Here is a 16,611-nt window from a genome sequence, read left to right as displayed (position 1 = left end):
TGCTTCCAATTGTTTTAAATGATTGTTCACACACACACACACACACACACACACACACACACACCCACACACACACACACACACACACACCCACACACACACACACACACACACACACACACACACACACACACACACACACACACACACACACACACACACACACACACACACACACACACATTCACTGTGTGCTGTATCACTGTGTGGTGAAGTACACTAATAGGTCTATTTCCATCACAACTTGAGATGGTCCAACAAGTGTTTTTCGAGGCACATCAAATAGCTCTACGGTCACAGGACTGTCAGTAACATTATCACCACGAGGAACAGATTTACAGTTATCATAACCTGCAGGACTTTCACGTGATAACAGGCAACAGTTGACAACCCGGTTATTTTAAAAGAGGAAGCTACTGCTGCTCAGATATAAACTCAACATACATGGCTCATTTTAGGTGGACTGAATGGCATGCTTTTTTGTAGTTTAGTTCATTATAATGTATTCTAACTTATTTATTTGTATTCTTAATTGTGTATTACATAGATACTATATATTTTTGTATTTTTTTCAATGCTCATTTGTTTAATTATTGTAAATTATCTTTTAAGCAAGACTTTAAATTCAAATGAATTCTATACATTATTTTCATTAAGAGTGACGTGAAACAATCAGAATAATGGCACAAACAAGGTATTAAAATGCTTTCAGATTTATTTCTTGTTACATACGTGACACATCAAAGGTCATATTTTATGATTTCTTGTGCTGCGTTTCCTCTTCTCTGATGCTCATTCTTCAGCCTCCTTTCCCTTTAAATCAATACAAAAACAGACAGTGAAAAGTTAGTGTTTAACCCTTTGTCAAGAAGTAAATATACAGGGCTTCGTTTTATAGTATACGTATAATATATAAGTATGATTATATTGTACTTTGAATAAATATAAATGAACATACCCTGACGATCTCCCGACTCTTTGCCCTCAGCTTGTTGACCTGAGACTCTGCGATGTCCGCCCGCTCCTCAGCCTCCTCCATCTCATGCTGCACCTTCCTGTACTTGGACAGGTGAGTGTTGGTCTGTTCCTCCTGCAGAACACGAATTTAAAGAAGTGACGCCTTGAACAATTCGACCCGTGTACGAGATGAAAAGCATCCAATCAGGATGCATCATGCTGTCAGTCTTCTGGTGTTAGTGATACTGGTTTGACACCTATTTGCGTTGTATGCGTCAAATATTTCACACTCACAGCCTCCTCAGACTGCCTCTTGTAGGCTTTCATTTTCAGCTGCAGCTTGTCCACCAGATCCTGAAGTCGGGCGACATTCTTCTTGTCCTCCTCAGTCTAGAGGCAATATACAGTATAGGCGGTTTGAGGCCAACACAACCATCATTGCAACGTGTCAACATCTATTGTAAAACACTTGAGAGAACATTTCCTACATCCTACACAGTTAAGCCACTTCAGAAATACTAACAAGACCAACCAAGCCGATTGCAAATACAAAATATATAAAATAATGCATAATAACAAGACAATTAGAAATGAATAATGGATTATGGTTGCTGATAGCTTCATGACATAATGTGAGCATAATATACACAAGCTATCGGCCCGATGCTAATGATATAATAATGATAACGAGCCCATAATGAATTGAAGCTGAGCACAATTTGCCCTTTTCCACAGATTGAGGGGGAAGAACTATATAGTGTATTTGTTTCATCATAACTGTATCTTTATTCTTGTATGTGTCTTTACAAAAAATACATGTGGGGCAGCTTTCATCTTTTTTTTTCATAAAAAACAAACTGTAATTTTATATACTTTCACCGCAATATATATGTTTTGGCAAACATATTTTGTACTTCAGATACCAAGAACTCTGAACATGCTTATTATTTCACTGATCTTTTCGAATTGGACTGTTTTTGCAAATAGTGTCGTTTGCATAGAAAGTTCAAGGTAGAAATCTGTTGAACAGATCTTTAAATATCACTCATGTGATCGAACGTATAAGCAGCTCCTCGTTGTATTTATAGCTGCAATGCAATGTTTATTTTCTGGCTATGCTCCCCCTCACCACTGGGCTGTTGGAGCGTCAGAGATATGATGGTGATTACCGCCCTCTAGAGGTTTCAAAAATATTCTACATCCAGTTTTTCAACATGGCAACAATTATAAAATTGCTTCAGATATTCACATAATAATAAACAATTTGCGTGACTATTTCAAAAATACATTTAAGGTGCACATTGTTTTGGTTCTCTGTACCTGGTAAGTCAGTTCCTTCACTCTGCGTTCATATTTGCGGACGCCTTTAACAGCTTCAGCTCCACGTTTCTGCTCCGCCTCCACCTCAGACTCAAGATCACGGACCTGAAAGATAAGCGGGGGTAAAAGTCAGCAGGTGAACCTCAATCATAATTTCATTTTATAATGAATAATAATGAACTTACCCTAGTCTCCAGTTTCTGGAGCTGCTTCTTGCCGCCCTTCAAGGCCAGATTCTCGGCTTCGTCCAGGCGGACCTGTAGGTCCTTCACTGTCACCTCCAGGTTCTTCTTCATCCTCTCCAAATGAGAGCTGGTGTCCTGCTCCTTCTTCAGCTCTTCTGCCATCATGGCGGCCTAAACATGGAGTGATTGCAAGAAGGCAAATAAGCAGATAGATCAGGAGAAATGCACCCATTTTATAAAACAAAGGAAAAATAAAAGAATAGGTTACTACAGGAAATCACTTATGATGAAATTATAAAGTCCATAAAGTTAATGTCAAATTACTTTATCCTACAATGTTTTTGGTTATATATGTTTGATTAAAGTAGTTCCCTGATATTCCTTTTATAGTTTACTGATTGTTTCAGTTTAGGTTTATAAAATAAGAGCACCAATTTACTAAAAGTACTACTTGTGTATAACCAATATGCATTGACATTGCTCAAATACCGTGGGGCAAAAAAGTATTTAGCAGCCACCAATTGTGCAAGTTCTCCCACTTAAAAAGATGAGAGAGGCCTGTAATTTTCATCCTAGGTACACTTCAAATATGAGAGACAGAATGGGGGGAAAGGATCCAGGAAATCACATTGTAGGATTTTTAATGAATTAATCGGTAAATTCCTCGGTCAAATAAGTATTTGGTCACCTACAAACAAACAAGATTTCTGGCTCTCACAGACCTGTAACTTCTTCTTTAAGAGCCTCCTCTGTCCTCCACTTGTTAACTGTGTTAATGGCACCTGTTTGAACTCGTTATCAGTATAAAAGACACCAGTCCACAACCTCAAACAGTCACACTCCAAATTCCACTATGGCCAAGACCAAAGAGCTGTCAAAGGACACCAGAAACAAAATTGTAGACCTGCACCAGGCTGGGAAGACTGAATCTGCAATAGGTAAGCAGCTTGGTGTGAAGAAATCAACTGTGGGAGCAATTATTAGAAAATGGAAGACAGACAAGACCACTGATAATCTCCCTCGATCTGGGGCTCCACGCAAGATCTCACCCCGTGGGGTCAAAATTATCACAAGAACGGTGAGCAAAAATCCCAGAACCACACGGGGGACCTAGTCAATGACCTGCAGAGAGCTGGGACCAAAGTAACAAAGGCTACCATCAGTAACACACTACGCCGCCAGGGACTCAAATCCTGCAGTGCCAGACGTGTCCCTCTGCTTAAGCCAGTACATGTCCAGGCCCGTCTGAAGTTTGCTAGAGAGCATTTAGATGATCCAGAAGAGGATTGGGAGAATGTCATATGGTCAGATGAAACCAAAATAGAACTTTTTGGTAAAAACTCAACTAGATGTGTTTGGAGGAGAAAGAATGCTGAGTTGCATCCAAAGAACACCATACCTACTGTGAAACATGGGGGTGGAAACATCATGCTTTATTGCTGTTTTTCTGCAAAGGGACCAGAACGACTGATCCGTGTAAAGGAAAGAATGAATGGGGCCATGTATCGTGATATTTTGAGTGACAACCTCCTTCCATCAGCAAGGACATTGAAGATTAAACGTGGCTGGGTCTTTCAGCATGACAATGATCCCAAACACACTCCCCAGGCAACGAAGGAGTGGCTTCGTAAGAAGCATTTCAAGGTCCTGGAGTGGCCTAGCCAGTCTCCAGATCTCAACCCCATAGAAAATCTTTGGAGGGAGTTGAAAGTCTGTGTTGCCCAGCGACAGCCCCAAAACATCACTGCTGTAGAGGAGATCTGCATGGAGGAATGGGCCAAAATACCAGCAACAGTGTGTGAAAACCTTGTGAAGACTTACAGAAAACGTTTGACCTCTGTCATTGCCAACAAAGGGTAAATAACAAAGTATTGAGATGAACTTTTGTTATTGACCAAATACTTATTTTCCACCATAATTTGCAAATAAATTCTTTAAAAATCAGACAATGTGATTTTCTGGATTTTTTTTCTTCTCATTTTGTCTTTCATAGTTGAGGTATACCTAGGATGAAAATTACAGGCCTCTCATCTTTTTAAGTGGGAGAACTTGCACAATTGGTGACTGACTAAATACTTTTTTGCCCCACTGTATAAAGTTTCCAACATGTTGATGGCTGATAATGACACTATTTTCTCTAACCCAGGTTGAATATTATACTTTCTTAATAATTAGTTATTAGTAACCTGTGTAATGTCTCAATTTCAATATTGGAGCTTCTGCATAAGCAGCTGGGCATATACATAACAAAATACTTAGCAGGACTCACATCAGTGATGGCTTTCTTGGCCTTTTCTTCAGCATTTCTGGCTTCCTGGATAGAGTCTTCCACTTCCCCTTGGATCTGGACAAGGTCCGTCTCTAACTTTCTTTTAGTGTTGATGAGATTTGTGTTCTAAAAAGGAAAAATATACAGTGAGGTTGCAAATGGTCTATACATTTAATACATGTCCTTGTATTTAACAGTACTGATAGAATAGAGGTAAGAACCTGAACGTGCAGCAGTCCCACTCGCTCGCTGGCATCAACCAGCTCCTGTTCAGCCACTTTGCGGCATCTCTCCGTCTGCTCCAGTGCTGCTCTCAGCTCCTCGATCTCAGCCATCATCAGGTTGTTCCTGCGCTCCACCATGGCAACCTGCTCCTTCATGTCCGCCTCACCTCTGAGAGCTTCATCAAGGTGCAGCAGGGCATCCTGAATTAAACACGTCATAATTTCATCAGCAATTTACATTATGCTTAAGCCATGTAGCTTTATTTTTGAACATATTTATGTTAAATATTCAAGCCCAACCTTAAGTTGTCCCTGAACGTTTCTCAGCTGTTTCTGGGCTTCAGATGCCTGGCGGTTTGCGTGGCTCAGCTGAATCTCCAGCTCATTGAGGTCTCCCTCCATCTTCTTCTTGATTCTCAGGGCATCATTCCTGCTCCTGATTTCAGAATCCAAAGTACTCTGCATGGTCTCAATCACTCTCTGGCTGTTCCTCTTGATCTGCTCAATCTCCTCGTCCTTCTCTGCAATTCTTCTGTCAACTTCATTTTTCACCTGGGTGAGCTCGAGCTGAACACGGATGATCTTTGATTCTTCGTGCTCCAGTGTAGCCTACAAAATAAAATGTAAAGTGATAACGTTTAAAGTATATGGATGGTTGCAGTTTGAATCAGGAAGCACCTTCTTTGTAAATAAGTTGTTTAAATACCTCTGCCTCTTCTAGGGCAGCCTGAACTTCTGCTCTCTCATTCTCGGCTGTCTTCTTAGCCTTTTCCAATTCATGAATTGTCTTCCCAGATTCCCCAAGATTTTCAGTCAAATCTGTGATTTCCTCTGTTGAGAAAACAAAACACAAAATCCACATAGTACATTAAAAAGCATGTCCCAACAAAGATTACTATAAGTATTAAATTGACACTTAAAATTATGAACACTCTCTGCAGCTCTCAGGTATTCTGTGAGGCTGTTCTACAGTCGCAGGCCATAATAACAAAAATAAGCCTCCCGTTAATATAAAAGGGCCTTATGATGATCTCAAAAAACGAATCTGATAAATAGCTCTTTAGATCTTTAAAAACTATTAAAAGCAATTAATTCTGAAGCAAAAAGGTATCCAGTGCAGAGACTTTAAAATTGGAGTAATGTACAGTCTCTGTCTGGTCCTTGTTAATACTTATGCAGCTGATTTTTGTTGCTGTAGAGCTATATTTGTTTTTGGAAGACAAAAACCAATTCAACAGGTAATACATACATTTCTTGATTTAAAATATGTGGTTCATAACTATTTTTGAGATTCTGGTTTCAATATATTATTTCGGAAGTTTTCTATCCAGTTTATTTTCCTGAGCTCCAGAATCAATAACCAGGACTTGGTCCCGATTGATGTTTAGAAAAGCCATCTCATAGCTTACTATTAAAAAGGGCATATATTGGTTCTGAGTCATGACATGATAATGTATAGATGTGTGTCGTCAGCATAACTATGGAAACTTGTCTCCTAATGATGCTCCCAGGTAGTAGTATATATAAATTAAAAAGTGAAGGACCTACAATTGAGCCTTGAGGAACACCACAATTAATTATATAGCTCTTTGATGACCATTAATTAAAGTATAGAGTATTAAATAATGTTCTTATTAGTACAAGATTCAAGCCAATATAAAATAGTAAAATGTCAACAAGATTGTGAAGTTTATTTAAAAGAATCAAATGGTCTGTAGTATCAAAAGCAGCACTTAGGCAGTGTAGTACTTAACTTGGTTTTGAAACCTTTTTCAGTATAAATGGTGCCACTGTTAATGATTGCACTTAGTTTAGGGTTAACATTTTCAACAATGTATCACAAGAGGTGATACAAATGTCTACAGGATTTAAAGTATTTAATGTTTGTTGTCTTACGTTGCAGGTTCTTGTTCTCTCTCTTCAGGGTCTCCAGGTGATCTATCGCTTCTTCATATGAATTCTTCAGCTTGAACATCTCTGTGCTGAGAGAACGAACTTCTTTTAGAGATCCCTCCAGTTCTGCCTGGCTCTCCTCAAACTTCTGCTTCCACTCTGCAAGAACCTGAACATGTAAAAAACAAATGAGTGTATTCTGTCACCTCACGTTAAACAGTTAAAAAAAGAGTACATTACAAAAACATCTGACCTTGTCAAAGTTTCTTTGCTTCTTGTCGAGGTTAGCAGCCAGAGCATTAGCTCTCTCTGCATCGATCATCAGGTCCTCCACTTCACACAGCAATCTCTGTTTCGTCTTTTCCAGAGAGGCACATTTTGCATTCACAGCCTCGATGGATTCTTCTGCATCCTGAAGACGCTGGGCAAGCTTTTTCCTGTTAAAGCATGTTAGTATATGAGTTTTAGAAATGATGCAAAGGATATATATACGACTCAAGCTTCTATTAGATGCATCCCTCTAAATTACAACAACATCTTAAAGCTGAGGAGCCTTCATTTGTCATTGGTAATGTTTATACAAAGTTTACATTTTGATGACTTACTTAGCCTCCTCCAGCTCCTCAGTGCGCTGAATGGCGTCAGTCTCGTATTTGGCTCTCCACTGAGCCACCTCGCTGTTGGCCTTAGACATTGCGCGCTGCAGCTCAGACTTGGCCTCCTGCTCCTCCTCGTACTGCTCTCTGAGCAGGTCGCAGTCATGACGGGCCGACTGAACAGCATGAGCCAGGGCGTTTTTGGCCTAATTAAGAAAGAAAAAGAAAAAAATTGGTTATAATAATGTCTTAGTATGATAAAAAACATTGGGCCATTTGTGGCAAAAAAGGACACGACCGTACCTTAACTTCTTCTTCAAGGTGCCTTTTGAGCTCCTCAAGTTGGTGAATGTAAGCCTGTTTTCCCCTGGTAAGCTGTGAAACAAGAGACTCCTTCTCTTCCAACTGATGACCAAGTTCCCCTGATTAGAAAAGTATTTTTGGTTAGTGATTTGTGCTAACTGACAAATGTTGTCAGAAAAATTTCAGAAGGAGTTTAATTATTCTCTTCCCAGATGTTGCACTCACCATTTTCAGTCGCGAGTCTTGATCTTTGAGCGTTGATATCATTTAACTGACGCACATGTTCTTCATTCTTGGTCTTAAATTCACTTAGTTGATCCTCAAGAGAACGGCACATTTTCTCCAGGTTACCCTATAGACACAAATCAACACCATTTAGTTTTCTGAAGTCATATTGCTTCTGACAATGAAGAAAGCATAGGAGGCAGAAAATAGTCAAAGTTTTAATGTTTATCCTGGCCATATTATCTGACCAGAGAATTCACTTCTGTTTGTCTTTTTGCTGCTTACTGTAAATTCCTCCAGATTAAAATGTAAAACTTTTTTATAGCAATGTTGTTTTGGCATACATTGACTACAGCAGCATTTTGTTGTGCAACACCTCTGCTAAATAATGTAATGATACTTGAATGAAGTGAATTGTGGTCATTGCTCATCTTTAAATAAAAAACAATCATAAATGTTACCTTTGATTTGGCGAGACTCTCCATGTTGCTGCAGACGTCATCGATCTCCATCTTGTACTCGCTCTTCTCTTTCTCCAGCTTCTGTTTGACTCTCTGGAGGTTGTCGATCTGTTCTCCGAGCTCTGCCACGCTGTCAGCCTGCTTCTTACGGAGAGCTGCAGCGGTGGCCTCGTGCTGCAGGGTGGACTCTTCGAGGTCACGACGCAGCTTCTGAAACTCAGCCTCACGCTTCTTGCTCATCTCGATCTGAACAGAAGTTGCTCCTCCAGCTTCTTCCAGCCTCTCGCTGATCTCCTCAAGTTCCCTGGAGAGATCAGACCTCTGCTTCTCCACCTTGGCCCGAGCAGTTCGCTCAGCCTCGATCTCCTCCTCCAGCTCCTCAATACGAGCCTGTGGTGCAACAGAACATTTTATTTTTTCAAATGTATTTGACAAAATTGTACAATCAAAAACTAAGACAAAGCAATTTATAATAATAGAGAAAATAACCTCAACATTTCATAAACTATGTTTCTTTTCAAAATTAACTGATTTGCAAAGCAGAAAGTCCTGTGTAATGGTTACACATCAGGACGCTTAAACTGTCTCAAGTAAATCACACATATTTATACGTTTTCAATATGAAAGAGAAAAACAATTTATTCAAGTAAAATGACTGAATTTTGAATTTCATTGCATTCTTTATCTTTCTGTCTCTTCAATGATCATTTTACTTATATACTATTACAAACAGATTATTTGACAAAGCCCAAACACATATTTACACATTACCTGCAATTCCTTAATTGTCTTGTGAAGTTGAATACCAACTGACTGTTCATCTTCTATCTTGCCAAGAAGGTGACTTATCTCAAAGTCTCTCCTAGTTAACAGAAATAATGAAAAATGTTAGAAACATACTGTTATTTACGAATTTGGGAGGTTATTAATAAAGTTGTCATTTTTACATACTTCTTTATTTTCTCATCAGACTGCTGCTTGTCATTCTCCAGATCCATCAGGGATTCTAGGGCCAGCTTCAGATCTCCCTCAAGCTTTCTTTTTGATCGTTCGAGATCCATACGAAGTTTCTTTTCTTGCTCCAAGGAACCTTCAAGCTAGTGAATACACATAGAGAATAGTGTGAAGAGTGGCAATATAAAACGTTGGTGTGTGTCTCTCAAAACTAAAAACACAGCCTCTTACATCGTCGACTTGTTGCTCCAGCTTGACACTAGCCTTGGTCAGAGTGTTGACTTTGTCTTCCTCTGCCTGCAGATCATCGAGGGTCTGCTGATGGGCCTCTTGGAGGGCTTTCTTCTCTTTGGTCAACTTGGCAATGGTTTCATCTTGAGATGACATTTCCTCAACAAGGTTTTTAACCTAAACAGGTTAGATAAACACATGTTTTCATTATTAAATCAGTGTATTTTCTAATAAGCACAGCTTAAAAAAGCGAAAAGAGAGACATTAACCTTGTTCTCTGTGGCATGTTTCTCCTTTTCCACTTTGGCCAGGGTGAGCTCCAAGTCATCGATGTCTTTCTTCAACTCAGAGCACTCGTCCTCCAGCTTCCTCTTCTTTGCAGTCAGCTCACCATTCATTTCCTCCTCATCCTCCAGTCTCTCAGACGTCTCTTTGCATTTGGCCTCAAGCTGGATTTTTGCCTTAATGAGCCCCTCACACCTTTCCTCTGCATCACAGAGGGTGTCACCTTCCTAGATTTGAAATGAAATAAAATAAAACATGTATTTATTGAACTTTAAAACCAGGATTTTTAAAAAAGCAATAGCCTCTATCTATTTTAACGTACAGACTGAATTTGCAGCTCCAAGTCATTATTCTCCTGCAGCAGAGAAACCATCTTCTCCTCAAGCTCCTTCTTCTTTGACAGAGCCTTTGCTAGATCCTCTTTCATTTTTTCGAAGTCCTCTTTCATTTGCGCCATCTCCTTTTCACTCTCTGCACTCTTCAGCAGAGGTTTGATTCTGAAGTAGAGCTTCATCCATGGCCAGGTTTTGACATTCATGAATGCACGGATGTTGTACTGGATGGAGTAAACGGCCTCTCTGGGGACACAACACAAAGAAAAAAATCAGAATTTTTTCACAAACACTTATTTAAGACAAAAGAACAGTTTCTTATTGCTGCACCTCTTACATCCCTTTTTGTGTATAAATGAGACACCAATACAGCTCATGGAAACATTTAACTGTGTTGGACAGTGTGGACAGTTTCCTTCGGTGATCAATCAAGCTATAAAAACCCACCCTATAAATCTATACATCTGACAAACCTCTGCTGTAAACACCAGAGCAACACACATATCCTGTGGTTTATCTGACCAAGAATTGCTACAGTATGAGAGAAGATTCAGAGGAGCCAGGACATCTTTGTACAAAAGCTCTTTTTTGCCAGCTGTCTTCCTACATGTTGTTATTATAGAGTTCAAATCAGGTACTCAAAATCACGAAGAATTCCGCACATGTACAAAGCTCTCTTTCAATGTTTCTTTTGCTATAAGTGCTAAAGTATGTGTATCTTAGAAAATACTGATCAAACCTCCTCGCCATCATCTTGACGAACTCTCTCCTCATGAGGTAACCTCTGCAGAGAGCCTGGGTCATTGTGACCAGCTCGACCAGTTTCTCATCCCTCATCTCCTCCAAAGTACCCAGCAATCCAGCCTTGAAGAATACCTGACAATAGATTTGATCAAATATATTAACCAATCAAAATCAGTTTCAAGCTACTTATATGATTGCATTTAAATCTGTTTATTTACCTTGGTATGGCCGAATCTGTACTGTGATTTATCTACATCGATAGATTGCAGAAGCTTCTCTGAGGCCTTCTTGTTGTCGATGAACTGTCCCTCAGGGATGACACTAGCGTTCAATATTTTGTATCTGAAAAAAATTAACTTTAAATCAGATCTTCAACAGAACACAAATCAACAAATGTGGACTGAGAGGTACAGAAGCAGTAACTCTACCTCTGCTTGAAGTCAGCATATTGGATCCTGCTGGGGAAGCCCTTTCTGCAGATCCTGATACCTTCCAGCACACCATTACACCTCAGCTGGTGGATGACCAGGAAGTTCTGTATGAGACCTTAAACAGTAGCAAGCACAATGTGTTGGAAGTGAAGCCTTTGCACAGATCAGTGACACTGAGAAAATGTGTATTTAGCAGACAGGACAAGCATACAGAAAGAGGGATAGTTATGGGTTCACAGAGATCATAAAATGACTTTTATAACTCACCTGGTGTTTTTGATTCATTGGGAATCAAACAGCGCACAAAGTGTGGGTGAGTGCACCTTAAGTTAGTCATCAGCTTGCCCAAGTTTTCCTGTGGATGCATCAAACTTTTAAAATGTTCTCTAAAATCTTGACACAGACACGACTTCATGTTTCATACACGTTCGATCATACAACTCCTCAACACATTACATAGAAATAGTGGCAAATGAATGAGCTCAACACATTTTTGTTTGTAAAGGTTGAATGATAAAAGTTCTGTGATACGCCTGCAGGTATGTACAAACAAAATGAAATATTGACTTTTGTTTTAGCCTCAAAGAGTTTGACAGATTGTAGGTATAGGAAATGTGTCGTCTCGCTTGCTTTAACCACAATTTGCCTTGTTGAAGGTCTTCCTATGCTTAGTTAATGCATCAACTTGATATTAAATCTATGGCATTAAGGAGTTGCTGATAAACTACATTTACTGTATGCTTAATCTCTAACACTTTTTATCATCTCCTATTTTACATAATTCCCTGGATGATGGATAGTCATATAATTATATTTATAGGGTGACCAACATTTTTTATTTCTGACAATAATAATTACCCTAAAGAGAGCCGACACTGTCTGGAAGGATCCACCTTTCTTCTTGCTACCAGCCTTCTTTACACCTTTAGCATCTGTAAAAAGCATTTATAGTTAGATTTTCATTTAGTTTTTTGGTATTTAAATTACTACAAAGTATGATCACATGTTGCATAATAAATAGTTTTCCTTTGGGGTAATTTTGTTTAAAGCCCCTCAGCTTCCTTCTTTCCTTCCCAAAATAACAAATTGACTATACAAAGTACCCGTATTGTCTGGCTGAAATACCATGCATTAGTACATTTCTTAACATCTTATGTGATGTGTAGTCACTTAAATATAAAAATAAAACCTCTACCATCTCCTGAAGAATGTGATGCATAGAGGAGAGCCAACAGTTTGACTGAAGACTTCTGGTAGAGCTGAACCACTGAGTCGTTCAGGGGGTCTTTGTTCTTTTCCAGCCATCCGTTGACGTTGTAGTCGACGGTGCCGGCATAGTGCAACAGAGCAAAGTGAGCCTCAGCTTTGCCTTTGGCAGGTTTGGGTTTCTGGAAGGCTGCACTTTTACCAATATGCTGGTCGAACAGTTTGTTCTTGAAGGTGACGTCTGATGCCTTGGGGAACATGCACTCCTCTTCAAGGATGGAGAAGATTCCCATTGGCTGTCATGATGAAATGATAATTAAAAACAAAGCTTAAAGTCATAAATAGTTTTCTGTGTGCGTTAATAAACTGCATGTAGCTCACCTTTTCAATCAGCTCAATGCAGGCAGCCAAGTCCATACCAAAGTCAATGAACTCCCATTCAATTCCCTCTTTCTTGTACTCTTCTTGCTCCAGGACAAACATGTGGTGGTTGAAAAACTGTTGCAGCTTCTCATTGGTGAAGTTGATGCACAGCTGCTCCAAGCTGTTATACTTGAGATGGGAAAGAAGATGTAATGTCAAACTTTCATTGTGCTGTTTCACTCTGTAAACCTGACAAGTGCTATGTGTGTTTTAACTTACATCGAAGATTTCAAACCCGGCAATATCCAGGACACCAATGTAGAACTGTCTGGACTGCTTGGTGGCCAGCATCTCATTGATTCTGACGACCATCCACAAGAACATCTTCTCATAGATAGACTTGCAGAGAGCACTGACATTATTGTTCACCTGATTTGAAAAAAACAACAATAATGAAATATTATTATCAATAACCAAAGGTTTTAGGGGTTAAGCTGTATGGACTGTATGAGAAGATTTTACCTGAGGCACAGTCTGGCTTTTAGTCACAAATTCATTTCCGACTTTGACCCTTGGGTAGCACAGAGCCTTCAGGATGTCGGCTGAGTTCAGGCCCATGAGGTAGGCGATTTTATCGGCGACTGAAAAGAATAGCAAACCATGAAAAGTCATAATATTCATTTTACATATCATTAAAATAAATAATAGATCTGAGTGAAAACTAGAAAGCATAAGGAGAAAGTCATCAGTCATTATCAGTCATTCCTCCTGTTGAGCAACATCCTGACAGAGAGCAAAGGAGAGGCTACAGCATGATAATATAATTGCATATAAAGAGAGAAAAACTACCCATAAAATAACTGCAAAATGTCAGGTCCAACCATTACTTTTCAATTTAGTTTCAATTATTTACCAATTGGCAATTTAATACCTGGTTTCAGTACCCATCCTTCAGCCTGTCATATTGTATTAAATGTTCAATGTTGCACAATGTAAATATTGTATTTCAAAGCCTGTATCAGCCCATACTGAAGAAGAGGCGATGTTATCTTGCACCCCTTATAGGGATTAAAAAAGGTTTCAATTTATTCATTTTCACTTGTTTTCGAGTTTTCAAGTCCCACATACCCTCATTGCCATCGGGCTCGGCCTGCTCTTCACGCTGCTTCTGCTTGAACTTCATGCCGCCGTGATGCATCACAGATCCAGTCAGCTTGTAAATGCTCATCTTCTCATCAGCAGTGAAGCCCAGGATGTCGATGGCAGTCTAAGAATATTCAAAGAAAACACATGAACTCTGCACTCTCTGCTTTTGAACGAATAAAGAACATTTTAATTTGATAATTTTCTTACATCAGTGGCAATAAACTCTTCAACGTCATCTATACTCTTGACGGTGATTTCACCCTGACTGATCATGGGATAGTCAAATGGATTGGTGGTGATCAGGAGAGCGTCTGAGAAAAGATTGTGTTTGGTTACTTTTTAAAGCAAAAATACACGATACAGCAGGTTATAAATGGGCTTGGAAATCTAAAATGTCTGACCCAAGAGTTCGGGTTTGTGGCCGGTCATCAGCTGATAGAAGATGTGGTAGCTCCTCTCAGCAGACAGCTGGAACGCCACTCGAGACTTCTCCAGCAGATCTGTAAAAAAGGTGATATAATAAATAAAGTGTTTTACTGTTTGTCTTTTGATTACATCTTCTGGATAATAGTCGGATGAAGGCTTACATGTTTCAATATCAGCTGAAGCCAACTTTCCAGTTGTTCCAAAATGGATTCTGATGAATTTACCCTGCAGAAAAATACAGTTATCAGTGTGGGCATATTTATGATTCCCTTTGCTATTACACATATTTATACTTGGTAGTAAAATATTATATTTGACATCCTGTAGCAGGCCTTTGTAGGTAAAACTGTCACATGTTGTGACTCAAAACTTACAAAGCGGGATGAGTTGTCATTCCTCACGGTTTTGGCGTTACCATAAGCCTCCAGCAGTGGGTTGGCTGCAATGATTTGATCCTCCAGCGAGCCCTTTAAACAATGTAACATGACACATGTTTGTATTTACACTTCTTATAGATTTCATATTTATATACATTTATTATATATACAAATCATTCACCTGAATTTTTTCAGAGACTGCTTCAACTTTCTTTCCTCCAGCCACTGCGATTGTCGCAAAGTACTGGATGACACGTTTGGTGTTGACAGTCTTTCCTGCACCGGATTCTCCACTAAAATGCATAATATGACAAATGTGTCGGTGTAAGTAAGTAATGATAGACACAGAAATAATCAGTGTTATATCAGTCTAAATAAGTTATCCTGAGAATTGACTTACGTAATCAGGATTGACTGATTCTCACGATCTGTTGAGAGAATGACATTTACACACACACATTCTGTTATTGCATTCATTTATATTCTTAAAAGTATTATTGCATTATGAATTGTATGAGACCACAGTTCTAGTTTCACAATAAACTGCATGTTTACCAAGGACAACAAACTGTTGTGGAAACAACACAAAACAGTGAAACACAAGCCCCACTTATAGGGTGACCATTGAGTACAGACTGCAGCCTAAGAACTGACTGATACCTTGGAGCATGAACTGATAGGCGTTATCAGAGATGGAGAAGATGTGGGGTGGAGCCTCAATCCTCTTTTTGCCTCTGTATCCATTGACAACCACTGAGTCATACACTGGGAGCCACTTGTAGGGGTTCACAGTGACGCAGAACAGCCCTGAGTAGGTCTGTTTCAGAAAGAGGAAATACATATTCAATTAAACATTCATACTTGCAATCTACACTTTGATCAAATACAGTGCAACAGATTTGGTAAATGTTTAACTGGTCTTACGTAGATCATCCATGCTGCATAGCGCTCTTTGAGGTTATACAGCACAGAAGGTTCACTGAGGTGGGTCATCATGGCCATGTCCTCAATCTTATCGTACTTTGGAGGGTTCATGGGGAAGATGTCATCATCCTTAACTGTGAGACTCTGTTACAAAGAATAAAAACAAGTTTTGAGGATGTGCAGCACCATTAGAAAATATATGGTAAGGGTCCGCAGACATTACCTTTACTTGTGTCTAATGTATACATGACTACATGAATAAATGTATACATACCTTTCCACCTTGAACTTCAACTGTGGCTTTACCACCCTCCTTTTTCACGAGTTTCCCCTTCAAATACATCTCAGCAGGCTCTGTCACGTAATAAGCTGTTTTAGCATCAAACGCAGTATTTTGAGCCTCTACTCTCTCCCTGTTAGACTTCCGGAGGTATAAGGCAGCCGGCCCAAAACACTCCATTTCAGCGTCCATGGTTCCTCTGTAAAAAAATAAAAATGTATAAATAAAATAATGAAAGTAGTATTTAGTATTAAGCTTGATTTCCTTCTTCCAGTCAGAGTCACTTACCTTTTTTTCTGCCAAGTGATGCAGTTGTTAAATGGATACTAAAGAAAAAAAGAAAATTAATCATATGCCTGTCTCTATAAGGCAACAGGATTAACAACTTTCTGCAATCTGGCAAAAGAGCTGCTCTTAAAGTAACTCATTAAATGCACTGATCACAGCAGAAAGACTCACCTTCGTTGGTAGTCAGTGAG

General features: G+C 39.3%; 1 protein-coding gene across 1 annotated transcript; it reads right to left on the bottom strand.

The window, feature by feature from the left end:
• Positions 1 to 697: 697 nt before the first annotated feature.
• On the bottom strand, positions 698 to 16,331 carry LOC117447386 (myosin heavy chain, fast skeletal muscle-like). The gene is made up of 39 exons (XM_071203126.1): positions 16,127 to 16,331; positions 15,853 to 15,996; positions 15,589 to 15,745; positions 15,329 to 15,356; positions 15,110 to 15,221; positions 14,926 to 15,018; positions 14,713 to 14,776; positions 14,527 to 14,625; positions 14,333 to 14,436; positions 14,108 to 14,246; positions 13,502 to 13,620; positions 13,259 to 13,408; positions 12,998 to 13,168; positions 12,606 to 12,912; positions 12,269 to 12,333; positions 11,678 to 11,765; positions 11,408 to 11,525; positions 11,198 to 11,321; positions 10,975 to 11,111; positions 10,226 to 10,481; positions 9,888 to 10,130; positions 9,619 to 9,795; positions 9,385 to 9,530; positions 9,205 to 9,295; positions 8,434 to 8,823; positions 7,973 to 8,099; positions 7,748 to 7,866; positions 7,454 to 7,650; positions 7,102 to 7,285; positions 6,852 to 7,017; positions 5,662 to 5,786; positions 5,256 to 5,564; positions 4,953 to 5,156; positions 4,732 to 4,857; positions 2,463 to 2,633; positions 2,278 to 2,382; positions 1,252 to 1,347; positions 959 to 1,090; positions 698 to 813 (listed from the first exon to the last, which is right to left on the bottom strand). The coding sequence occupies exons 1-39, from the start codon at positions 16,322 to 16,324 to the stop codon at positions 793 to 795; spliced, it is 5,802 nt and encodes a 1,933-aa protein (XP_071059227.1). The 5' UTR covers positions 16,325 to 16,331; the 3' UTR covers positions 698 to 792.
• Positions 16,332 to 16,611: the final 280 nt, after the last annotated feature.

This window comes from Pseudochaenichthys georgianus, chromosome 5, assembly GCF_902827115.2.
Source record: "Pseudochaenichthys georgianus chromosome 5, fPseGeo1.2, whole genome shotgun sequence".
Classification (NCBI taxonomy): domain Eukaryota; kingdom Metazoa; phylum Chordata; class Actinopteri; order Perciformes; family Channichthyidae; genus Pseudochaenichthys; species Pseudochaenichthys georgianus.
Note: the sequence above shows the minus strand (reverse complement) of the source record. Positions and strands in the feature narration are given on the sequence as shown.